The sequence below is a fragment of the Borostomias antarcticus genome, assembly GCF_949987555.1.
Source record: "Borostomias antarcticus genome assembly, chromosome: 10".
In the NCBI taxonomy this organism is placed as follows: domain Eukaryota; kingdom Metazoa; phylum Chordata; class Actinopteri; order Stomiiformes; family Stomiidae; genus Borostomias; species Borostomias antarcticus.
The window spans coordinates 8,749,433-8,771,777 of NC_140243.1; the positions used below are offsets into that span (position 1 = coordinate 8,749,433).

Here is a 22,345-nt window from a genome sequence, read left to right on the forward strand (position 1 = left end):
AAACAGCACTGCTTAAATAGCCCCTTAATCAATCAGTAAGCCAATCATGGTATGCTATACCATCCCTGCAGGTAAAACCCCTGCCTCTCCTAATCACGGATAAGTGATAGTTATTAATTACTAACCTGCTCACTTAAACCAATTCACATAGCTAGCAATACTGCAATATATATTTGTCTATATGTATTAGTCTATAAATATAGGAAGAAGTGGGGCGTGTCCTCCTTTTGTCTCTGGCCCATGAGTCTGGTACATATGGTGAACACAGAACAATTAACTCATCGCAATGTTGCAAAGTACCGACACAATTGGGGACAAGTGGTGTGCTCTCACCCACTTTGTCACAATGGCACAATCATATTATACATTATTTTCATAGGACAGTGCAGCACATGTGTTTGTGTGTGGGGGGGGGGTGACCCTCCAGTGGGTTCTGATTGATAAGTGTAAGAAAACACTGACTCTTAAGTTAACTCGCGCTTCTGAGAGGCCATGTGACTGAGGGAATTTCTACTGACATCTGTACTGCGTGCATTTGTCCATCAGAGGACATTAAAAACATAAAATTGCCATCGCTGGAGATGCATGTGTGTGTGTGTCATTTGCCGCGTGGCTAAGATCCTCGAGGTCCTGTAATTATTGTGAATTGTATGAGTGTGTGCTTCAGTGTGACCCATCACAAGGACCATGGGAGTGCAGCTCAGGGTGAGAGAGAGAGAAAGAGAGAGAGAGCAGGACCTCAGGGGTGAGAGGTGGAGGCAGCACACCCTCCTGGTCTGATGCTGCATGTGATTGCATATGATTGCGTGTGTACAGCTGTAGACTCTACAGTGTGTGTGTGTGTGTGTGTGTGTGCAGGTGTGGACTGATTGCGTTATCCCTTATTTCTAAACCACAACTCAACGTTAGATCTTAGGTCAGCCGGGATTACCTTGGCTGTCTGCGTGGTACTGGGGCGGACTACTCTTCATAACTGGCGTACCATACAGATCCAAGCTATGCGCAAATCTCTGGCTGGAGACTGTGAGAGCCAGTGAACAACACTAGTACTCATTCCTGGAATGAGGAGTCTTGTGAATGCTCTAGGGGTGGAGGAGTGAGGGAGAGTAGAGTGTGTAGTTGGGGACTGGGGTGGGGTAGAGTGAAGGAGCAGTAGGCTACAACAAAGCTGGGATTTCTGTACTTTAGACAGCACATGACCGCTGGAATCTGGCACAGTATAACAGCCCCCCCCCCCCTCCCCCCCTCCACCTCCTCGGTTAGGTACTGGGGCATACCGGTCACAGCCTCAAGCTCAGCCTCTCTGGAAACTGGAAAAGTATTTGACCTACAGTAAGTAGAATTCTTGAATTCTGGTGCTGTTTCTGTCCGATGGACAATGGACTGTGAACGTATGAGCCATCTACTTGGGTAGACGCTCACTCATGTATATACAAGAATGTATATGGACCCGTTAGAAAGCAGCAAGATACCCCAACAATAACAGTATTATGAATTAGAATACTAGTCTTTATTGTATTCTGTAATTTTATTCTAAAATTATGGACATTAAAAACATAAAATTGCCATAAATTCTATGGGAAATAAAGTCTACTGCAACGGATGTCTACACACCTGGTGAAAACTCATGATCAAAAAGCAGACCAGTGAGAGGCTTTGATCGTTTTAATTTAAATTTATTAACAGAAATGTTTTATTAACATAATATGCAGGAATGAGACCTTTCATGAATACATGGCACAATCATATTATATATACATTCTTTTCATAGGACAGTGCAGCACACGTGTGTGTGTGTGTGTGTGTGGGGGGTTGACCCTTCAGTGGGTCCTGATTGATGCGAGCCGAGTGAGAAAACACACACACACGTGACACTTAAGTTAAAAAGGTTCTTATAAAGAAACACTGTTAAGAAGAAAAAAAAAATACTACCAATTTGTCGTACACCCTTTGCATTATACAACAAAATACAGACATTTCACACAAACCAACGGGAGGAGTCGACCACAGTGCTAGGCTAAAGGCCTGGTTATCTTACCGCCGTAATGTACATGACTTCAGGAAACAACGACCACATGTGCAGCTCACCTCCCCATCATTTTGTTTTTAGAGACTAAATGAGAGCAAGACCTAGAGTTCTTCTCCAGCTTATAGAGTGCTTTCAAAGCTAATTGCACATATCACATTTTTTTCTCCACATAATGTTTAGTCTTAGTAGAATGTGTGTATATGTATGTATGCATGGATGGATGGATGGATGAGATTAAGGTGAGATTAACACAGTTGTCTTTGATTCAGTCTTTGCATGGCAGTTTATTACTGGGCCCCTTCCCAAAGCCAACCAGCGAGCGGCCTAGAGTGCAGGGGTCAGGGATTAGGGGTCAGGGAGTCAGGGTCAGTGCCCTGTTAGGTAATCCTGGGTGGAGTCGGAGGCGAAGGAGTCTGCGTCCTCGTTGTCCGAGTCCTCGCTGCTGTCGTCGGCCGCGGGCTCCCCGGTCAGCGCGATGCGGGCGTAGTCATCCGTGTCGATGGACTTGCAGAAGTGGATGGCGTACTTCAGCTTCTCCTCCAGAACCTGCTTGCAGGAGTACCTGGGCAGCTTGAGCAGGAAGAAGCAGGTGTAGGACTCGGGTAGGAAGTGGTCCGGGGGGTTGTACTTATCCAGCACCTGGGGACAACACAGGATCACACCTGAGAACGCTGATAATCACGGCTGATGGTACTGGAGAATGCTTTACACCAAGAAGGTTCCAGCTGTTCTTCTCTGCATTATGTCTGCCCAAGGTACCCCTACTGAGTCTGAGGCCACATACAAATACATAGATATCATATCATCTTTTACATTTTATATTGATCACCTTGTAAAGCTACATGAGATATCTCGGCACTTTGGCGGCCTCTCTGGTTGTGATAAAATCGGCACTGTTTTTTAAGAACCACACTTTCCACAATTCCCCACTCACTGGCTGTAATGATGGGAAAAAAATATGATAAATGTGCGTGGAGCAGACTGGATTGGAAGATTGTAGCTATTTCAATGGACTTTCTCGAAGGATGGCCCCAATGCAGGTAAATAATTCATAAACTAATACCAAGTAAAGGTGAATATTGAATTATAAAAAGGTTCTCATTGAGCTTTAAAGAAATTGAAATTATTATTATTTTTTATTTAAGAACAAATCCTGTTTTTCCTTAAATGCCAGCTTGCTTCTGTCACTTTCTTGCCTCTCCGGCCCAAGCACCTGGGACAGGCCGGAAAGGTAGTAATAAATATTATAAGCGGATCCCTCTAAAAAAACGGATGGATGGATGAATAATGAATGGTCCACACACATGGAACTGACAAGGGCCCAGCTAGCTCTGGGAAAGTGATAAGAACCCCCCTCCCCATCCGGTCCAGGCCTGGTGCTTATCAGAAGTGCAGGAATCAAAGGAGCTGTGCTGGAACTGCCTGAGAAATAACAACAGCCTTTAGTGTGTAAAGATGCGAATAATAGGCTTAAAAGTAGAAGATGTAATCAATTAGTAACACTGCTTAGAATTGAATATAATTTATTGGAAATGTAATCACTTAAAGTAGAAGTAGACATAAGTCATGTATCTGTTCTTAGTCAAGATCAACTACTGTATGTAACCTTGTATACGTGTGAGACAGTAATGACAATGTAATGATTGGAGAATGTATCCATGTATCAACTGTTTGAGTATATAGGTAATGCTTAAAGTAGGATATTTGATAAGCAGTTAATTAGACATTTACTGTATTCTGTGATGTCCTGCTGTGGGTGAGAGCGAGATAAGATGTTGAATGCAGGGATTGTTACAGTATGCCAGGGAGGAGAGAAGGACTGTGTTCATCCGAAGAGACGTGACGTCAACACCCTGCCCTCCTGGAAGGGGGTTCAAAAAACAGCTTGCGAAGAGGGAGAGGCACTTCTTTCCATCAACAGAGGAATGGAGGAAGTCAGACTTTTCTTTCCACCAACAGAGGCGTGGAAGAAGTCATTGGCTGGAGGCCTAGGAACTATTCTCTTTCATGTTTTTCTTTTGTAACCTGTATTTTTCATGTAACTGGATTATCTGTATAACTTCACCAAATTTTATATAAAGATTTTTACCCTTGCATCTGATATTTTCCCCTCACCTTTATTGGTTTGGTGAGTATCGATATATCTTGCTTGAGTCATTGAATTAATGATAGAGATTTAGCTAAAATGTCTTACAGCAGGGCGATTGGGCCCGCCAGCCCAGGCCAGGAGAGAGTCTGGTCTGGGCCTTTCCTCCGAAGAGGGAGGCTGAAGAGGAATACGTGTGTGTGAGTTGACACTGAGGAGTTGACCTTTGCGCTGTACAATAAGCACGTCTAAATCAAGTGGCACCGCTCTCACAGAGGAGAGCGCATTGGGAGCACACACATTTGGGAGAGAAAATTGGGAGAAGCATTTTAAGAGAGGCTGTGACTGATTGACTCATGTGATGGTAGTTTAAGCAAGAACATTAGATTCATGAGCCACGGATAACAATAAAACCTGGTGGTGAGTGGAGCTGGTGATGAGGTTCTATAAGCCGTGGTAGGGACTTCACATAATAAGCCATCACCTTGAGGTCAATAGGTCAGTAGCCTACTCTTGAACAGTCATCATTATCCATGCGCAGAACTCTGTACTCGCATCTTTTCATCTCACAAATCCATCCTTACTGCCCACTTATTTATCCACTTACATGTCACAAACAGTCCTGCCATAGCTCACGCTCAGGACATCACTCACCATCCCCTCAGTCCATACAGAATTTGGCAAAAAGGCCCTCTCCTTCACCCCCTCAACCTGGAACATGCTACAGCAGGAACTGAAGCTGTCCAGCTTGATTCAGGGGATTTTAAACTACTTTTAGGAAAACTGGAGAAAGTGCATGGGCACAGTTTTGGTATGGCAAGGTATAGCACTCTCCATACCTCGTCTTCTAGACACAATTTTAATTTAAAATCAACCTGAAATTCGTTCCGTTTTTTTATGTGAGTTTATCCGCTCCACAAAGGTAACTCTAAATCCTCCTGGCTCATCCTCACTCTTAGTAGGCTACGCCACAGTCCAGCTGAGCCCGAGGTGAACGGGAGACATGGCTAGCAGTCTGCAGTTCCTCAAGCCAGAGACGTTAGCTTTAAAACCTTGTCTGTGATTCTCATTAATTAAAGGTGGGTTATATAAACTGTATAATACTGTTGATTCAACAAGTCCATGTCATGTTGTGTCACTATGAACACAACAGACACGTAGCTGGGGAGGTAGAGTGGCCGGCTGGGGATCACAAGGTCCCCGGTTCAATCCCAGCTCTTGGCGTGTGCCGAAGTGTCCTTGAGCAAGACACTGAGCCCCAAAATACCTTGTACTGTAGCTTCACAGCAAGAAAGTCTCCGGGCCTTTCTGTGGGGAGTTTGCATGTTCTCCCCATGTTCACAAGGGTTTCTTCCCAAAGAACCCAAAACAAAAAACATGGAGAAGTATGGTCTGACCAGGACTTGAACTGAGCACTTGGACTTGGTCACAAGTGCATAATAAAGGGTTTATTAACCTTAATAAAGCACTGTTCTCACTTTAGATCTGGTAGCTGCAAAATGCATAGTAATGTAAATAAGTGCATAATTAACGGATAATAAGTATGTATAAGAAAATAAGGTTTTTATTAACATTCTTAAGCAGTTTATAAACTTTAGTTTCTTATGTCTTCTAATCTAACAATAAATGTGTTTATAATGCTATTAATACTTATAAATGTCTAAACACGAATTTTAATAAGCATCTTAAGGACCTTATTACCCGCTAACTAATGCTTAGTAATAGGACCTTAGTATAAAGCATTACCGTCATTTCTTTATTGTTCCCTTACCTGTACAACAAAGTCCCGCCCCCGGAAGTCTGCGATGGTCCTGGGTAGGCGCGTGCGTCCCCAGACGAAGCGGAGGAAGAGCGACCTCTCTGTGTTGGAGAAGGACTCCATGACCTCCCAGAACCAGTGGATGAGCGACGCTGTGGGCTCCACCCCCTTGTAGGTGGCCACAGACTTCAGCAGGTGGAGGGGGATGTCTGGGCTCCCACACACCTAAAGAGGAGGCCCCACAGACACACAGGACATCAGCTAATAGCACCGGGCTAGGACAACGCACACACGCACGCACAATCCCAGGGTCCAGAGGTGCTTGGTGCCCTTACCATGGTCTCCAGCTCATAGCCGGTGAAGAGGGAGAGCAGGGGGACGGGCACAACGCGAGCCATGCCCTCTCGCACCACAGACACCTGCTCATCAAACTCGTGGAGCCTGCAGGGGACAGAAGAGCAGTGGGGGTGAGTACAGCAGGCTGCACGCACGCACGTGCACACACACCGGGGACGTTCATTTGATTTGTCCTCTCACCTGTAGTTTATTGCGAGTCGCACATACTCCGCACGGTTCTCCAGGGTGATGTGGGAGTACTTGGAGCTGAGCTGGATGTCTTGTCCACTGGCGTTGGGCACGGTGAAGGGCAGGGTCATGGCCTCAAACTCCTCCGCCGTGGCCTCGTTGTCCCGGATGTACATCAGGCCCGGGATGAAGTCTTTATCAACCTGCAGGACAGGCCGGACTCAGTCATTATGCTGGACTTCTAATGCTGTGTTCACACCGTGCGCGGCGAGAAAATTTGCGCCGCCCAGTTCGCCCAATCGCGGGATCAATGGGTCCAAAAATTGAACTTTTGCGAATGTCGCCGCGTGGCGAATCCTGTCCGCCGCGCCGCCGAGTTCGGAGATTCGCAATAAAAGCAGCTTTACCCAGCTCGGTTTTGACTCAAGGGACCTCAACTCTGTGGGGAGGACTTGCTTTTTGGATTTCTCCCCAAAAGAGTTGAAGTCCCCATATTGCATGGAGAACTCAGCCCCTCAAAAGGACTATAAACACTCACTTAAAAAGTATCATGATGGTTTCTTTCTTTTGACGTCTTCAAAATGAACAGGCTATTCAGTTTTTCAGCAAGATCTTTGGGGCTCTGTTATTGACAGCAATGACTAAGCCCTTTAAGACAAGCGACAAGAAACGCAAAGGGTCCCCTGAGCTCTTGGACCCCTGGGCCTGGGTCTGGTAGGCCCGTTCGGTAATATGTCTTTGTATCGGACACCCAATGGAATGCATGGCCTGACGGTTGTGGATGACAAAACGGTATATCCGGGCACGCCTCCCGGAGCCATGTTACTGTTTCGCATTTCTTGTAGCCCGAGTGACCCCTCACCCAGGCTTGGGGTGGCAAAAGGATAGCCCCTCGGGGGGGAGAGGACACAACATCAAACCTACACGAAGAAGAAGAAACAACCATTCTGTTTAGAATTCAATTTGTTTTGGGTAGTATGTGCAAGGGAATGAGCACTTTCGCGTTGTGTGTGTGTGTGTGTGTGTATGTGTACGTGCCTATGTGCATGTGCTTGCTTGTGCCTGTGACTGTATGCAAGTGCTTGTGCCTGCGTGCGTGTGTGATGACTGCAGAATAAAGCGTGCCTGTGTGAGGTTGAGAGAGTGATCCTCCCTGGCTATAGTCTTGTGCTGGATGCTACTCCTCCCTAACCTTTATGATGACTGCAGGCCAGAGCAGCAGACAACGGCAGCTTTGTGTCACAATAACCTCCTCCCACATTCACGTCTCACTCACAACACTGTGGAGAAGCTCATGATTCCAGCGTGTACGCAGGAAGAAGAACTGACGTACACACACACACAAACACACAGTCTCACTCGCACTTCGCTAGGAAAGGATAGAGTTCATAATGACAAAACAATAGAAAGGGGATTCATTTATATACTACAGTATATGTGAGGCCAGCAAATCAGCTCTTGTATACACACACACTGCGGGAATGAGTTCATATTCTTGTAGAGAAAAGCCGCTTAACTGTGCTACTATGAAGAGAGGAAGGTCACTCACTGTGACCCTGGCTCCCCTGTGCCAAGGCATCAGACTACATAACTGAGCTGGAAATGTACTCATTCAATTCATCCCATTGGTTATATGATTTAAGATTAAGTCAGGGTTACAGATGTCTTCACATAATCGCAAACCTTAAAAGATACACATATCCCTTTAAAGAAAAATTAGTTGTGTAATGTAATTCCCTTTTTCGGTCTGCGTAACAAGAGCTAAAAAGGGCACAGGACATCTAAAGTCTACCGTCACACTGGCATGCAAACTGTGCCCGAATAAGGATTCCGTTTCTAAGCTGTTTTTGCTCTATGAGAAAAATGAATGCGATTTCACATGATCTCTCCTATCAAGGTCTGTGATTAACACAGGATTTATCTAGATGTACATTCTGCCCTACATAAATTCCTCTTACAACTACAACTGGATCTTTTGAATTGGACTGAATTGTAGGAGAAGTAATATGTTTCCTACATGTAAGATGACACTTCGGCACATGTAATTACCTCTGCCCAGAACAAAGTCCAGGGGAGAAGTTATGTTTTCGGTGCTGTGTGTTCATTTGTCAGCAGAACTACGCAAAAACTACCAGACCGATTTTTATAAAACGTGGTGGAGGTGTGTGGTATGGGCCAACATAACCCATTACATTTGAGAACAGATCCAAATCATGGGGCGGGTGCACAAATCATTTTTCATGGTCGCTAACATTGCCAGAGACCATATCGGCACATACGGGTAGGCTACTTTGCAATGTTTAATACATCCATCGATGGCTAGAATAACGAAGCTTCTAGCTAGGTAACGTAATCAATAACATGCTGGGGAGCATTGATTCAGAAAGCTAGCTACCTAGCTCTTTTGTGTGTATTAGGACAAATTATTTAATCATGGCTTGATGGCGAAGAACAACTGCTCTGAATTAGCTATATGTTCGTAGCTATCTAGATTACTGCTGTCGGCCCCATGCGGTCGGTCGTGTTACATCTAGCTAGCTAGGTAGCTGAGATGCATCAGAAAGCAGAGCTTACCCATTCGGCCAAACCAAGCTGTTCGTAAACTGCAATGGTAATGTCACTGTACATGCTGACGACATGCAGCAATGGCCGGAGGTCTGTGCTCACTGTGTGCCCTTCTGGTTGATGTGACCACCAAGGTCTGCACTCATCAGGGTGAAGCTACTACGCGCTTGTTTCACTGCTGACATATGCCGTATATATATATATATATTGTTGCATGCTAATAAATGGGTCAATTTTGACTGAAGTGATCTTGACTGAATAGCGGTTCGAATCCCGGCTCCTCCTGACTACCTGTCGAAGTGTCCTTGGGCAAGACACTGAACCCCGAATTGCTCCCAATGAGCAGGCTAGCGCCTTGCATGGCAGCTGCCACCATTGGTGTGTGAATGTTTGTGTGAATGGGTGAATGAAAGGCCTTCATTGTAAACACTTTGGATAAAGGCGCTATATAAGTGCAGTCCATTTACCATTTACCATAATGTCAATTTGTTTTTATAGCTATAGGACCTATCAATTTAACAGCTTTTTGAGTTTCATCCTTCTGCCATCGAAGTCGCAGTTTGTCATTTCCCTAGAAATGTACTTACACGTGGGTCGCTGCACAAGCGCACATTTTCCGACGTTCTCACATAAAGTTAATGTTTTTATACCAAAGGTTGCTTAGAAAGTGCCGTACGCATGCTTTTGAACTTGAACAGTGTTTATAAATGAGGCACCAGGTCAGGTGGCTTTTCAGGAAACTCTGTGGTGTGTGAAAAGTTCACACATGACTTGCTAAGACTCAATTCACGAGACAAGGACTTAAGTCACACGCGCACACGCGCGCGCGCGCGCGCGCACACGCACACATACGCGCGCACAGCATAAAGGGAGATATGCATACACACGGCACACGCAGAGACACACGGGCAGAAACACAGACAAGAGGAACAGACACACAGAGGAGTAGCTGTGCACCTACCTCACTGAGGTCAGCGATGGTCAGGTTCATGCCGGCCAGCTGTTTCCAGACGGGCTCTGCCAGATTGAGGCTCAGAGGGCTGCCCGTGCGGATGGCGATGCCTAGGAGCACGCCTACACACCACAACCACACGGGGCAAGAGACACTTCTAGTATTAGGAGGGAAAGAACAATCTTCAGCCCTCCTACCGAGCGCAACCACACAGCAGCAGCAGAGCACTCGCAATCCAAGGCCCAGATTAACTAAAGCAGCTACAGCCCACAATACCAGTGATGGAGAGGAGATCAACCAACCAACCATGCACAGATTCAGGGGACCCACCATGAACAGGTTAATTATGGCAAGCTACCAGACAACATCATAGGCTTAATAACAAATTAAAAACTTCATAACAAATTCGGTACATTATTCAGTATACAGTAGCCCAGTAGAGTCCAACTGGTTTAAGAACTGCAGAGAGCCCAAGTACACATACATGTTGACCATGTCTGCCTGGTCACTGTGATAGTGGTGGGTGGAGACGGTGAGTGTGTCATGTCATGTATCCATATAGTGGGCAGTACGGTATCCATATAGTGAGCAGTACGGTATCCATATAGTGAGCAGTACGGTATCCATGACAGCTAACAAGAGGACGTACCTAGGAAGCGGAACATGTTCATGTGCAGGGCGGACTTGGCGGCGGGATTGAGCAGGAAGCAGTCTCTGTTGGCGCCGGACTCGTCGCGGCCGTTGGGCGTGACAATGAGGAGAGGGGTCAGGCCGTTCTGGAGCTCCTCGCACATCTCCGCTATGGACTCGCTGTAGCCCCCGCCGCAGTCGTCCACGGACTCCCCTGAGGACACACACACACACACACACACACACACACACACACACACACACACACACACACACACACACACACACACACACACACAGTAAGACCTGATTCATACTCCATGCAAGCTACGCTGGCGCTGGGCTCTGCTCTGCGAACCCTATCGGTTCGCGCGAAATAGCACTTGCGCTCGCGTAAAGTCACAATTTTTGCTTTGCTACGTAAGGACGTATCAACGTCACCTCACGTAGCCCTGCGTAGCTCGCGCTAGCGTAGCTTGTGTACAGGAACAAGACTGGGCCTTAAGGAGGGGGGGGGGGATTCATTGCACTGCAAAATAAGGCCCACTGGGTACGAAGAGCAACAGAAGATAGGACACTACGACATGCGCCCCTTACCCACAAACTTGACCTTCCAGACGCGGTGGGGCAGCAGCAGGCTGTCAGGGCTGAACGAGCTCATCTTGGCACACATCTGACCAAACACCGACTTGGTCCCGTCTGGACCTGCCAGACCCCCTTTGCTGCGAGATCGCTTCACCTGTGTGGGTGCAAGGGGGGAGAGAGGGAGGGAGGGAGAGAGATGTAGATAGTTCCATGTTTGTGTTTCTCCACACGCCGATTCTGTAACAGGTAGGAAGGCAGCACTGATGGGTTGAAAGAGACAGCCCTCTGCATCGTGGGTACGGTCAGAGCCTCAGGGGGCCTGGCGAGGTGCAGTGGCCTGGATAGAGGCTCTGTGTGGGGGGAAAGTCTACAGCTCAGACCAGGAATCCCCCCCCCCCCCAGCAGGAGCACCAAACACACACCATACTGATATCCCCTTATGAAACACATCACATGCAGCACTGAGACCAAGCGCTGTCTGGACTGGAGCCGAGCCGAGGAGAAAGAGAGAGAGAGAGAGAGAGAGAGGGAAGGAGGGAGGGAGGGGGAGAATGAGAGAGAGAGAGAGAGGGGAGGGAGCAGACGGATAGCAAGGGGTAATTGTGCAATGGTTTGGAAGAAGCCGCTGCTTACTGAACTGTGGGCCTACATTACATTACCAGCTGCTACAAGAGTTACAGTAAGGAGGCTGTATAATAACACGAAGACACCCATTTTGTATGTGCAAAATCAGGCGCGCTAAGCTGACACAATATTTCAAATAGACTGGAATTCTACATGTCGGGGGTGACGCTCAATTTACATGCGAGGCTCATAAATTGTCCCGACTTGTGAAGCCAGACTGCAAACAGAGACATGGCGGTTCACAGGCAGTATTACTGTAGGTGCATTACAGCAGTCAGAAAGGGGGCCCTGGACCCCCCCCCCCCCGCCCCCCCCGGGGAGCGCGCTGTACCTGGATCCTGTTGAGCTCCACCACGGGGCCGTGCTGCCTGTCCCGGACCATGGTGGCCTGCACCACCTTACGGAAAGCAGCTTCCTAAGAACACACGCACGCACGCACGTGCACACACACACACACACACACACACCCGTCGTCAGACGAGATCGACGTTCCTCCTGTCTGTTTGAGATGAGCTCTGTGGTGCCGTGACACGTCTGTGTCAGAACATGATAGTGTGTGTGTGTGTGCGCGTGTGTGTGTGTGTGTGTGCGCGTGTGTGTGTCTGTCACTTGTTCCTATAGGGGACCTTAATCAGAATCTGAATTCAGAATAGGTTTTTACACATACTAAGAATTTGTTCTGGTCAGTTGGTGCATAACACAACTTTACTGACGATGACTGGACTGTGCGGTCGGTTCACTTGATAAAATGCACTTATTGTCAGACGCTAAATGACTAAAATATAAATATAAAAGTAATGTAAATGTGTGTGTGTGAGGGAGTGTGTGTGAACATGCGCTCTAGAGACAGTGCTCTCGCCCCACCTTGCCCTGAGAGATAAGGATGCCTCGGAGGGTGTGGAAGCCCACCGAGGGTCCGTGTCCGGTCTGGCCCAGCCGGCCCTCCAGGTCGAACATGGGGATGCAGGGGCAGAAGAGCTCCGAGATGTGGTGCAGCAGCAGCAGGCGGTTCCTCAGGGCCATGATGGGAATCTCCTGGACGTGGTTGTACTCCATTGGCACCTGCAACACGCGCACGCACACACACACCACACACGCACGCACGCACGCACACACAGGGACCAGTAAGAGACTGCTACATGGAAGGCCAAGGGGAATTGGAATAGGTTTCTCTGTTGAACAGCCACACTGCCATCTAGTGTTGGGGAGACCAAACACCACCGTCAGTGACGTCCTAGTCAGTCCAGCTACATCACCAAGAGAGCTGTCAGGCCTTTTTGTTGCCATAACAATGTGCCCTGGACAAAAGTGGAACTTTTTTTGGGCACAAAAACACTATAGTCTGACATGAAAAAGGCTCTGTGGGAATTGTTAAATGATAAATGGACTGCACTTATATAGCGCTTTTCCACCTTAGCGGCACTCAAAGCGCTTTACAATGGCCTCTCATTCACCCATTCACACACACATTCACATACCAATGGCGGTAGCTGCCATGCAAGGTGCTAACCTGCTCATTGGGAGCAATTTGGGGTTAGGTGTCTTGCTCAAGGACACTTCGACATGTGGACAGTCGGAGCTGGGATTCGAACCACTGACCCTTCGATCATTGAACAACCCGCTCTACCAACTGAGCTACAGCCGCCCCCCAATTGTTATTGCTGAGGCGGCAGCCATTCATAACTCTAATAATATAAACCGGGTTGTGTCAGTGTGGGCCACAGTCTAAGAGCGCCTCGACCTGTTCCTACTGCTCCCTTACCTGGGCTGGCAGTTTGCCGGCGTTGGTGGGCTTGCTGGTGGACCAGGCCAGCGTGTGGGCGGAGCCACAGGCCACCCGGTTGATCTTCTTGCCCTGCAGCGCAGCGACCAGCCGCGGCCGCTGGATGGCGTTGGTGGTCCCGTCGCCCAGCTGCCCCTCATCGTTGTCCCCCCAGGTGTACACTTCTCCTGAGCCAAACAACACAGCAGAGCTATGGACACAGCTACTGGACTATACACACAGCTACTGGACTATACTGGACTATGAACACAGCTACTGAACTATACTGGACTATGGACACAGCGACTACGGAAAAAGCTACTGCGGACACAGCTACTATGGACACAGCTACTTACTGGACTATACTGGACTATGGACACAGCTACTTACTGGACTATACTGGACTATGGACACAGCTACTAGCTGCAGATACGTACTGTTTGAGCAATTGGAAAGGCGCTACATACTTACAGTGTGTAATAATTGGACTGTGTCTATTTGTGTCTATTGTAACAATCTATCAATCACAGACAGAAAGCTATCCCTACCATCCTCGGTGCAGCACACGCAGTGCAGTGACCCCGTTGCTATGGCGATGACCTTTTTCCCCTGAAGCCCCTGGACCTGTCTGGGTCGGCGCACGTGGTCGTCGGAGCCATGGCCCAGGCGATGGTAATCCCCTTTACCCCTGAGGGGAAACGCACACCAGAGAGTCACGTAGCGCCATGAAGCGAAGGGGCAGTCGGCCCGGTGTCGGGCCTCTTCCGGTACAGTGGGCAGTACATACCAGGTGTAGACTGCTCCAGACTTGGTGAGAGCCACAGAGAACTGGGATCCACACTCCACCTTCATCACTCCCAGACCGGTCAGAGAGTCAATCTGCGTTATGCCAGAGAGAGAAAGAGAAGGACGAGAGAGAGAGAGAGAGAGAGAGAGAGAGAGAGAGAGAGAGACGGAGAGACAGAGAGAGAGAGAGAGAGAGAGAGAGAGAGAGAGAGAGAGAGAGAGAGAGAGCACCAGACAAGAGATCAGGGAGAGAACGAGCACCTTCACTCCAGCATCATCACCCAAAACAGCTGTGTTGAGATACTAGTGTCATTAAGCTACACGTCTCATAAAAAGCCATAACGGAAACGTGTGGAAAAAGACATTTAGAGCCCTTGAGAGTGGCATTGGTTCGAGGTTCACCAGAATGTCCCAACTAGCTAGACAGGTCATGCGGTACCGCACCTACCTTCATGGGCACCTTGCAGCCGTCGCTGCCCCCCCGGCCCAGCTTGCCGTAGTCTCCGTCCCCCCAGGACCACACCATGTCGTCGTCGGTCAGACACAGGGTCTGGGCGTCGCCGCTGCCGCAGGCCACGTCTATCACCCGGTGGCCCTGCAGCGCGTCCACCTGGAGACGCCGACGCACACGCGCGCACGGAGACACACACACACACACACACAATCAGCATCCTTGTCTCTGTGTCTTCTGGGTCTGCTTCTTAATACTTGAGGCATGAAACCCATGAGGGGTGGGGGGGGGGGAGAAAGAGAGAAAGAGAAAGGAGAGAGGGAGAGAGAGAGTCATCCAGACATTTCGGGGGCCCCGCCAGATCTCACCAGTTTGGGTTTGAGCTGGTCCTCGCTGTCCCCGTGCCCCAGGCGGCCGTAGCGGCCCTTGCCCCAGGTGTACAGCTCCCCGCTGGCCGTGATGCAGGCACTGTGGGCCCCGCCGGCCGCGATGTCCACCACCTCCACCCCCCGCAGGGACTCGATCACGCGGGGACGGTCGCAGGGGCTGGAGGTGTGAGCAGACAGGGTCCATATGAGGACACGGGCAGTAGACACAGTCCATCCGAGAACGCAAAAAGCAGTCAGTATAAAAGCAATGATGAATTTTTAAAGGACCATTTCCATGCCACAGTACAGTACAGTATAAGGGGCTACGTATATGTGGCAACAGCATATAACTCTTGGTGTGACGCGAGAGTCGCCTATTGTGCTTAAATGTCACCCGCCTCTGGATCGGGGACCATGTTGGAAACAAGTGCTCACACTTTTACATGTTTATCCCTCCTTGTTAATCCCCCATACTGTTAGTTTCTTGTCTTTTTGATATCCAATAAAGTCAATCAATCAATCAATCAATCAGACCTCCTGTTCCCGTGGCCCAGCTTCCCGTCCTCCGCCTCCCCCCAGGAGTACACCTCTCCCTCGGACGACAGCGCCAGGCAGTGCTTCCCCCCGGAGTTCACCGCCACCTTCCTGATGAAGACGTGCTGGATGGACTCCAGCAGAGTGGGGGTGGACACCGACTCGGTACCTCCGATCCCCAGCCGGCCCCCAGCTCCGTACCCTGTAGCGTACAGCTGAGGGAGGGGGGGGACAAGACGACTTGAGACCACTGCTTCATCTGAAGCGGTTTACACACAGAGCCACAGCCACAACAAGACGCTAGTCCCAAAAAGTCCGCGTGGGAGTCTCTAACCTTTCCGTCCGCCGTGACGGCGAACAGCGTCTGCTCCCCTCCGATGAGCTGGACCGGCCGGAGCGTGGCCAGGGCCTCGGTGGGGGTGGGCACCTTGACCTTGGCCCCCTCGATGCCCCCCAGCTGGCCGCGGTGGTTGTGGCCCCAGCCGTAGATGGCGCCGCTGCCGCCGGCGGAGAGCGTCCAGTCGTCCGGCCGGCGGTTCATCCACTGCACCAGCTGCTCGTCCTGCTCCCGCCTGAACAGGTCGTGGCTCTCGTGGAGGGAGCTCATGCTCTCGTGGTCGGCCATCAGCTCACGGATCTTCTTGGTAACCTTTGTAAAAGGGTAGAAAGATCGATTCTTTGTACTGTATATTTTTGGTATATATATATATATATATATATATATATATATATATATATACACACACTTTTTTTTATTTTTTTTATTTATATATATAATAAGTTATCTATCAAAAAATATTTTTGTAAGTATATAAACTGGATGCTTGAGCAAGTGAGGAGAAAAAAGTGGTGACGATGCCCACTTGGGTTGTCTTGACACACACACACACACACCTCGTCCAGGAAGGGCCTTGGCAGCGGAGTCCTCTTGTCCAGAGCGACAGCAACTCTGGAGGCTGTGCAGTATCTACGGAACCACGCCCACTTGTGTGTTTCCGCGCAGCAGGGCAAGGTGTCCAGCTCCAAGTCACACGCCAGGGCCACCAAAACCTAGAGGCGTGCGTGCGCGCGCACACACACACACACACGTCAAAAACACACAACATTATGAAAGGCTAATTCCCAGGCTTTACCATCCCTTAAGAAGTCCTATGCACCCCAAGCAGGACCGGCAATAACCTACCTTGAAGAATGGACTGTGGAGCAGTTGCTTCCCTCCTCTGACAATGGGGTCCTCATACTCAAACTGCCTCTGCAGCGCCTCAGGTAATCCCTTGACCAGGGCGGCCAGTGCACTGCCTGTGAAACTCTAAAACAAGGTGAGGGATACAAAATAAAAAAGTTTCAGTTGTGTGAATTGGCTCTGTATCCAGTAATCTTTTTGAGATGTACTGTATAGTTTGTATTAGTCCAGTACAGGTGGTCAACTCTCACCATGGAGCGGGCCTCTCCCTCGCTGTCCCCCAGGAGCCTGTTGATGTTGATGGACTGGCCGTACTCGGTGGTCAGCAGCTTGCGGAGCCTCTGCAGGGCCCACATGCGGTGGCCTGCCGCTGTCGAGAAGACACAGAGAGACGGGGGGTCGTGAGGATCACCACGACGGAGATGGGACAACTGTTTCAAATGATTATTATGTTAATTATTAACAATTATTGTCTGTAAGGTGCTTTTTTCCCCACAACTTTTACATCAAAAGCCTGTAAGCCTGAATCAACTTTGATGTTGTTTCTATGAAGTCAGGAGGAGCGAAGCCTGACGTCCTCCTACCCAGGGCACTGAGCTGGGCGCAGGCGGCCAGTGAAGCGGCCAGCCGGGGCACGATGCCCCTGTTGGAGGCAAAGTTGAGCCGAAAGTCCAGCAGGCAGGTGACCAGGTCCATGGAGGGGCAGGAGAGGATGCAGCGGTCAGACAGGAGGTCTTTGGGGCCTGTCGGACACAAACACACCATGAGTGCCACAGTGTGTGTGTGTGTGTACGTCTTTTTTTAGGACACTCACTGCTGTCACATAAAACCAAATAAACACACCTCTATGTGTATGTGTGTGTGTGTGTGTGTGTGTGTGTTAGTTAGACACTTACCGGCAGCAGGCATGATGGGGTAGACGGTGAATCGCCAGCCCCAGCCGTTAACGGAGCCGTCACTGGTGAACTTCCACTTCAATTCATCTCCTGGGATCCTCAGCTCACTGGACCAATCAGACCACTCCCTCCCTGGACACACAGACACACACACACACACAAATAGAAGGGAACAGTCAGAAACGTAACCATTACCTGACAGCTATGAGGAAAAGGCACCTTCACTTTAGATCACATGAAATGTTTTAAATTGGAGATTGTTGGACCACTTCTGCAGGAGTGGCTTCTCTTGAGGTCACCTGATCGAACAGAGACGATCCTATTGGCTCCATCCATGATGGTGAGGGGGTCATGGCGCCTCTCAGTGGAACACTGGCGGTCGAACTCCACCCTCAGTCCCTCGGCGCCTACGACACGCACAGACCACAGTGCCAGGGTTAGAGCAAGAGACTAGCTCCACACACGTGAGCGTCACTTGAGCAGAGCCCTATGCCAGGACTGTGTGTGTGTGTGTGTGTTTGGGCATCCTCCCTGTGGCTGGGGGGCGGGAAGCTGCCCCAAGAGCACACCGAAAGGCAATCCCAGCACAAGACAACCCCCCATTCAGCACCACGGACAGCGTGGCCAGGCAGGTAGTGAAGGAGTCTACCAGCCTTTCCTAGTTACCACGGCAACCGGTTGAGTGATCAGGCTCTGCAAGCGAGAGCACCAGCTGAAGCCACTCCACTAATGAGCCACACGCACCCACAAAAGCCCAGTCAGGGAAGCAAACAGCAGTCTTGGACTCCGTGAGTATAGGCAGACTGCGTAGCTGTCGACACTTTTTTTTTTGCTAAGCGACTCACTTTTGCTGTTCTTTCTACTCTTTCAGAGGGTGCCGCAGTAGCCCGACCCGGACTCCACCCAGCACAGCTGAGGACACTAGGATACTGTGTGTTACCTGGGATCTTGACCGCTCCACTGGTGGAGGTGTCGTCTGTGTAGGGGTGGCTGCTCTCCACCACCACAGGCTGGGAGGTCAGACGGCCGCTCTGGGAGTCCGTGGCCACGTCCTCCAGCTCCGTCACACACAGCTCCAGCAGCATGTCAGCCACCTGGACGGACACACACACACACACACGTTCATATCGTAGCTCAACACTGCATAGATTCGGACACGCTCTGACACTAGTCTCTCTTCTACAGGTGCATCTTAGAAAATTAGAATATTGTGAAAATGTCCATTATTTTCTGTAATTTAATTCAAACAGTGAAACTTTCATGTCTTCTAGATCCATTACAAATAGTGGAATATTTCAAGCCTAATTTCTTTGCACAAATTACTGCATCAACGTGGACCGTGGCATGGAGGCAATCAGCCTTGAAATATTTCATTACATGTGTAATGAACCTATAAATGTATGAAAGTTTCACTTTTTGAATTAAATTACAGAAAATAATTAACTTTCCACAATATTCTAATTTTCTGAGCTGCACCTGTATATAGTACTAAAGTGGAGGTGCGCAGTGTGCTCTCTACCTGTGGGTAGGCGGTGCCCATGCCGGACAGCACGGAGGACAGCACCTCTCGGCCCTTCTCCCCCGAGCGCAACGACACGGCCAGCTTGAGCAGGTCCACCATCACCCGCGTGTCGTCAGGCACCAGCAGGCTGGTGAACTCATCCAGGTACTGTGGCTCCGGGCCCACCACCTTGCTCTGATTCTCAGAGTCCTGGGGATAACGCAGATCAGCTCAGATTCACCATGCGTCTAAACGCGAAGAGTGAGATTAACATTACGCAGTGCCGTCGGTAATATCGGCTCCATTTGTACTCAGGGGCGCTGAGGGGGAACACTTGTAAAAAGACACTTGTCTCAATGTCATTCCTGTTGAAAAAAACATTCATGAATAGGTTCTGACCTCTTTAGTTTTGGTCATGGTCTCTGCGATGATGCTGGCCGCCCCGGGGTCGTCGGTGACGGGGATGAAGGGGCGGGAGGAGGCGGCGGCGGCAGATGGGGTCACTGCTGACGAGGGGGTCACGGCGTCCTCCGAGTTCGCCTGCAGACACAGGAAACACAGGACGTACAGGACGGACGGACTGGCAGGGACTACAGACGTTTTTTTGTCATTCACAATCTGGAGTGATCTGGGCGCCATCCTGGGCCAGATGGCTAAAAGGGTCCAGTCGGGTTATCAGTGCATCTCACCTCTCCCTTCTTGTCCTGCCAGGGGTTGGGGCTGACCCTCTCTTCCGCCTCTGGGGGGATGGGGGGGCCCTCTGCCTCTGAAGGGCTGGAGGACGAGGAGGATTCTGAGGGCGGCACCGGGGAGCTGGAGGGGCACTCCACCGGCAGCATCATACAGGCTGGCATCAGGGCACCCACCACCGCATCCCTAAGAACACACGCACGCACAAACACACACCTATGAAAGGCTAAATCCCAGGCTCTACTGGCCTACCACACCAATCGTTCATAACACACCTACAGTACATGAACGTACACGGAGAAGATTCTCAACTCCAATCAAGACTACCTGGATTTGACCAGCCCGGTACTCAAGAGTGGGCTGGCGGAGCTCTTAGCCTCTTACCTGGCATACATGATCTGCAGGGCTGAGAGCACGTGTGACAGGGCCTGCTGCTTGGCCAGGTTCCCGTCCAGGGACAGCAGGATCTTGGCCAGCGAGGGCCGGTTGGGCTTCACGCTGCTCTGGCCGCTCAGCTTGTTACTCACCGCAGACGAGTCGCTGTCCGACTGCACACCTGCGCCGCAACGGGAAAAAGTGTTATTTCACAGAGATCATATTCAGTTAGACATCTGATAAAACATTACCCAAACAGACGGCTTATTCTCGTTTTAATATATTAATTGGATTTATTTTTCCATAATATCTACAAACATATCAACAATAATACAGACAGATGATGATAATAATAATAAATAATAATAAATAATAATAAATAATAATAAATAATAATAAATAATAATAAATAATAATAAATAATAATAAATAATAATAAATAATAATAATAAATAATAATAATAACAACAATAATGGACAGCTAATAACAATCTCCAGATGGCTTATTAGGCATTAGGTTCAAGCGTGAAACCAGGCCCTTGTCCGACCTTCAACAGTGGTTGGAGAATGGGAGATAACCCTACCCTTACGCAGGTCTCAAAAGCCTCTCCCCGTGTGAATAAAAGACTAAATAAAAACACAAATCAACGGTTTACCTAGATACGAGGCCCCCAGCGAGTCCCTGGCGGTCTGGAACAGGACGGGCTCGTGGACAGAGGGCGTGGTCACGTCCACGGTGGTCCACGCCACGCTGTGGGAGGAGCCACAGGCCACGCGGGTGATCTTCTGGCCCTCCAGGCCCTGGACCAGGGTGGGCTTGCGGTTCACCGTGGTGGTCCCGTTGCCCTGCTGGCCGTGGTCGTTATCCCCCCACGCGTACACCTGGCACGGGAAGTGACCGGACAAGACAGGGGACCATGAATCTCCGCTACGACTCTATATGGAGATGTATTTTCAATTCGATTACGAGAGACGGGACCCGGCAGTCGGGGACCATGAATCTCTGGTTAGTGAAGTCTGTACGTGGTGTGAATGAATCTTGGAAGTATTGCGTGTCCTGTGTGTGATGACGTTTCCTAACTGAGGTGAGGCCCAAGAGACCTTGTCTGAACAGTCTATACACAGGAGAGGGATCGGCACTTAGGGATTATAAATCAACATTATAGACTCCAAAATAAGTATTTTCTCCCCAGTGTCCTTAACCTCAATTTTGTCCAAAATGGTCTCCCCTGAATATATGTAGCTGCTGTGTTGAAATATGAGCAACACACTAAATCTCTCCATTCAAGTTCCACAAGAAGCATTTCCTTCAAGGACGAACGGACAACATGGCCCAGATGGAAGTAGTGCTGCTGCTACATCATTAAATGTGTGCTGAGGGAGAGTGCGGTTTAAGGTGAAGAGAGATGAGCGCGACTGAAGGTCAGTGCCGCCGGGGGCTGCAGGTTGAAAGCACATCCATCTAGCGACAGGACGAGGCCCCCGGACCTTAATAACACCTGGACGGATGCCATGACAGTACGAGTGCGTGAACGGAGAGCGCGTGCGTGCGCGCAGTTTCTCACACACACACACACACACACACACACACACACACACACACACACACACACACACACACACACACACACACACACACACACACACACACACACACACACACACACACACACACACACACACACACACACACACACTCCAGGGCCGTATGCACACACCTGTCCAGTCTCGGTGACAGCCAGGCAGTGCAGCGCCCCGACCGCCACGTGGACGATCTTCTTCCCCCTCAGCCCCTCCACCATCTGGGGCTTTCGCACGTGGACATCTGTCCCGTGGCCCAGCCGGAAGTAGTCTCCTTTGCCCCTGATCGGAACAGACAAGGTTGTCCATGAAAATGCATAACGTCCATGATGACAAACAGCAACAATGTTTTATCTTACCAAGATGTTTTCCCCTTGATTGGAGTGAATAAGGTTGCCAATAACATAATAACACATCACATTACATGAAGACAAACAGGAACAAAGCGGTCTAGCGCTATTTT

The 22,345-nt window shown here is 49.5% G+C and overlaps 1 protein-coding gene across 1 annotated transcript in view; it reads right to left on the reverse strand.

Annotated features, from left to right (window-relative positions):
- Positions 1–1,725: 1,725 nt before the first annotated feature.
- herc2 (HECT and RLD domain containing E3 ubiquitin protein ligase 2) overlaps positions 1,726–22,345 on the reverse strand; it is a 60,626-nt gene continuing 40,006 nt past the window's right edge. Inside the window, exons 63-91 of the mRNA XM_084444083.1 lie at positions 22,020–22,164; positions 20,958–21,183; positions 20,311–20,482; positions 19,926–20,112; positions 19,636–19,776; positions 19,255–19,446; positions 18,676–18,829; positions 18,035–18,142; positions 17,736–17,867; positions 17,424–17,582; positions 17,091–17,209; positions 16,840–16,965; positions 16,551–16,706; positions 15,991–16,305; positions 15,657–15,871; positions 15,123–15,300; positions 14,752–14,913; positions 14,305–14,396; positions 14,066–14,205; positions 13,518–13,705; positions 12,620–12,817; positions 12,087–12,170; positions 11,144–11,285; positions 10,566–10,760; positions 9,926–10,038; positions 6,412–6,602; positions 6,210–6,315; positions 5,887–6,099; positions 1,726–2,668 (exon numbers count right to left, since the gene is read on the reverse strand). Of these exons, the coding sequence (XP_084300209.1) occupies positions 2,396–2,668; positions 5,887–6,099; positions 6,210–6,315; positions 6,412–6,602; positions 9,926–10,038; positions 10,566–10,760; positions 11,144–11,285; positions 12,087–12,170; positions 12,620–12,817; positions 13,518–13,705; positions 14,066–14,205; positions 14,305–14,396; positions 14,752–14,913; positions 15,123–15,300; positions 15,657–15,871; positions 15,991–16,305; positions 16,551–16,706; positions 16,840–16,965; positions 17,091–17,209; positions 17,424–17,582; positions 17,736–17,867; positions 18,035–18,142; positions 18,676–18,829; positions 19,255–19,446; positions 19,636–19,776; positions 19,926–20,112; positions 20,311–20,482; positions 20,958–21,183; positions 22,020–22,164 (4,822 nt within the window). The 3' untranslated portion in view covers positions 1,726–2,395. The remainder of the gene's footprint in view (positions 2,669–5,886; positions 6,100–6,209; positions 6,316–6,411; positions 6,603–9,925; positions 10,039–10,565; positions 10,761–11,143; positions 11,286–12,086; positions 12,171–12,619; positions 12,818–13,517; positions 13,706–14,065; positions 14,206–14,304; positions 14,397–14,751; positions 14,914–15,122; positions 15,301–15,656; positions 15,872–15,990; positions 16,306–16,550; positions 16,707–16,839; positions 16,966–17,090; positions 17,210–17,423; positions 17,583–17,735; positions 17,868–18,034; positions 18,143–18,675; positions 18,830–19,254; positions 19,447–19,635; positions 19,777–19,925; positions 20,113–20,310; positions 20,483–20,957; positions 21,184–22,019; positions 22,165–22,345) is intronic.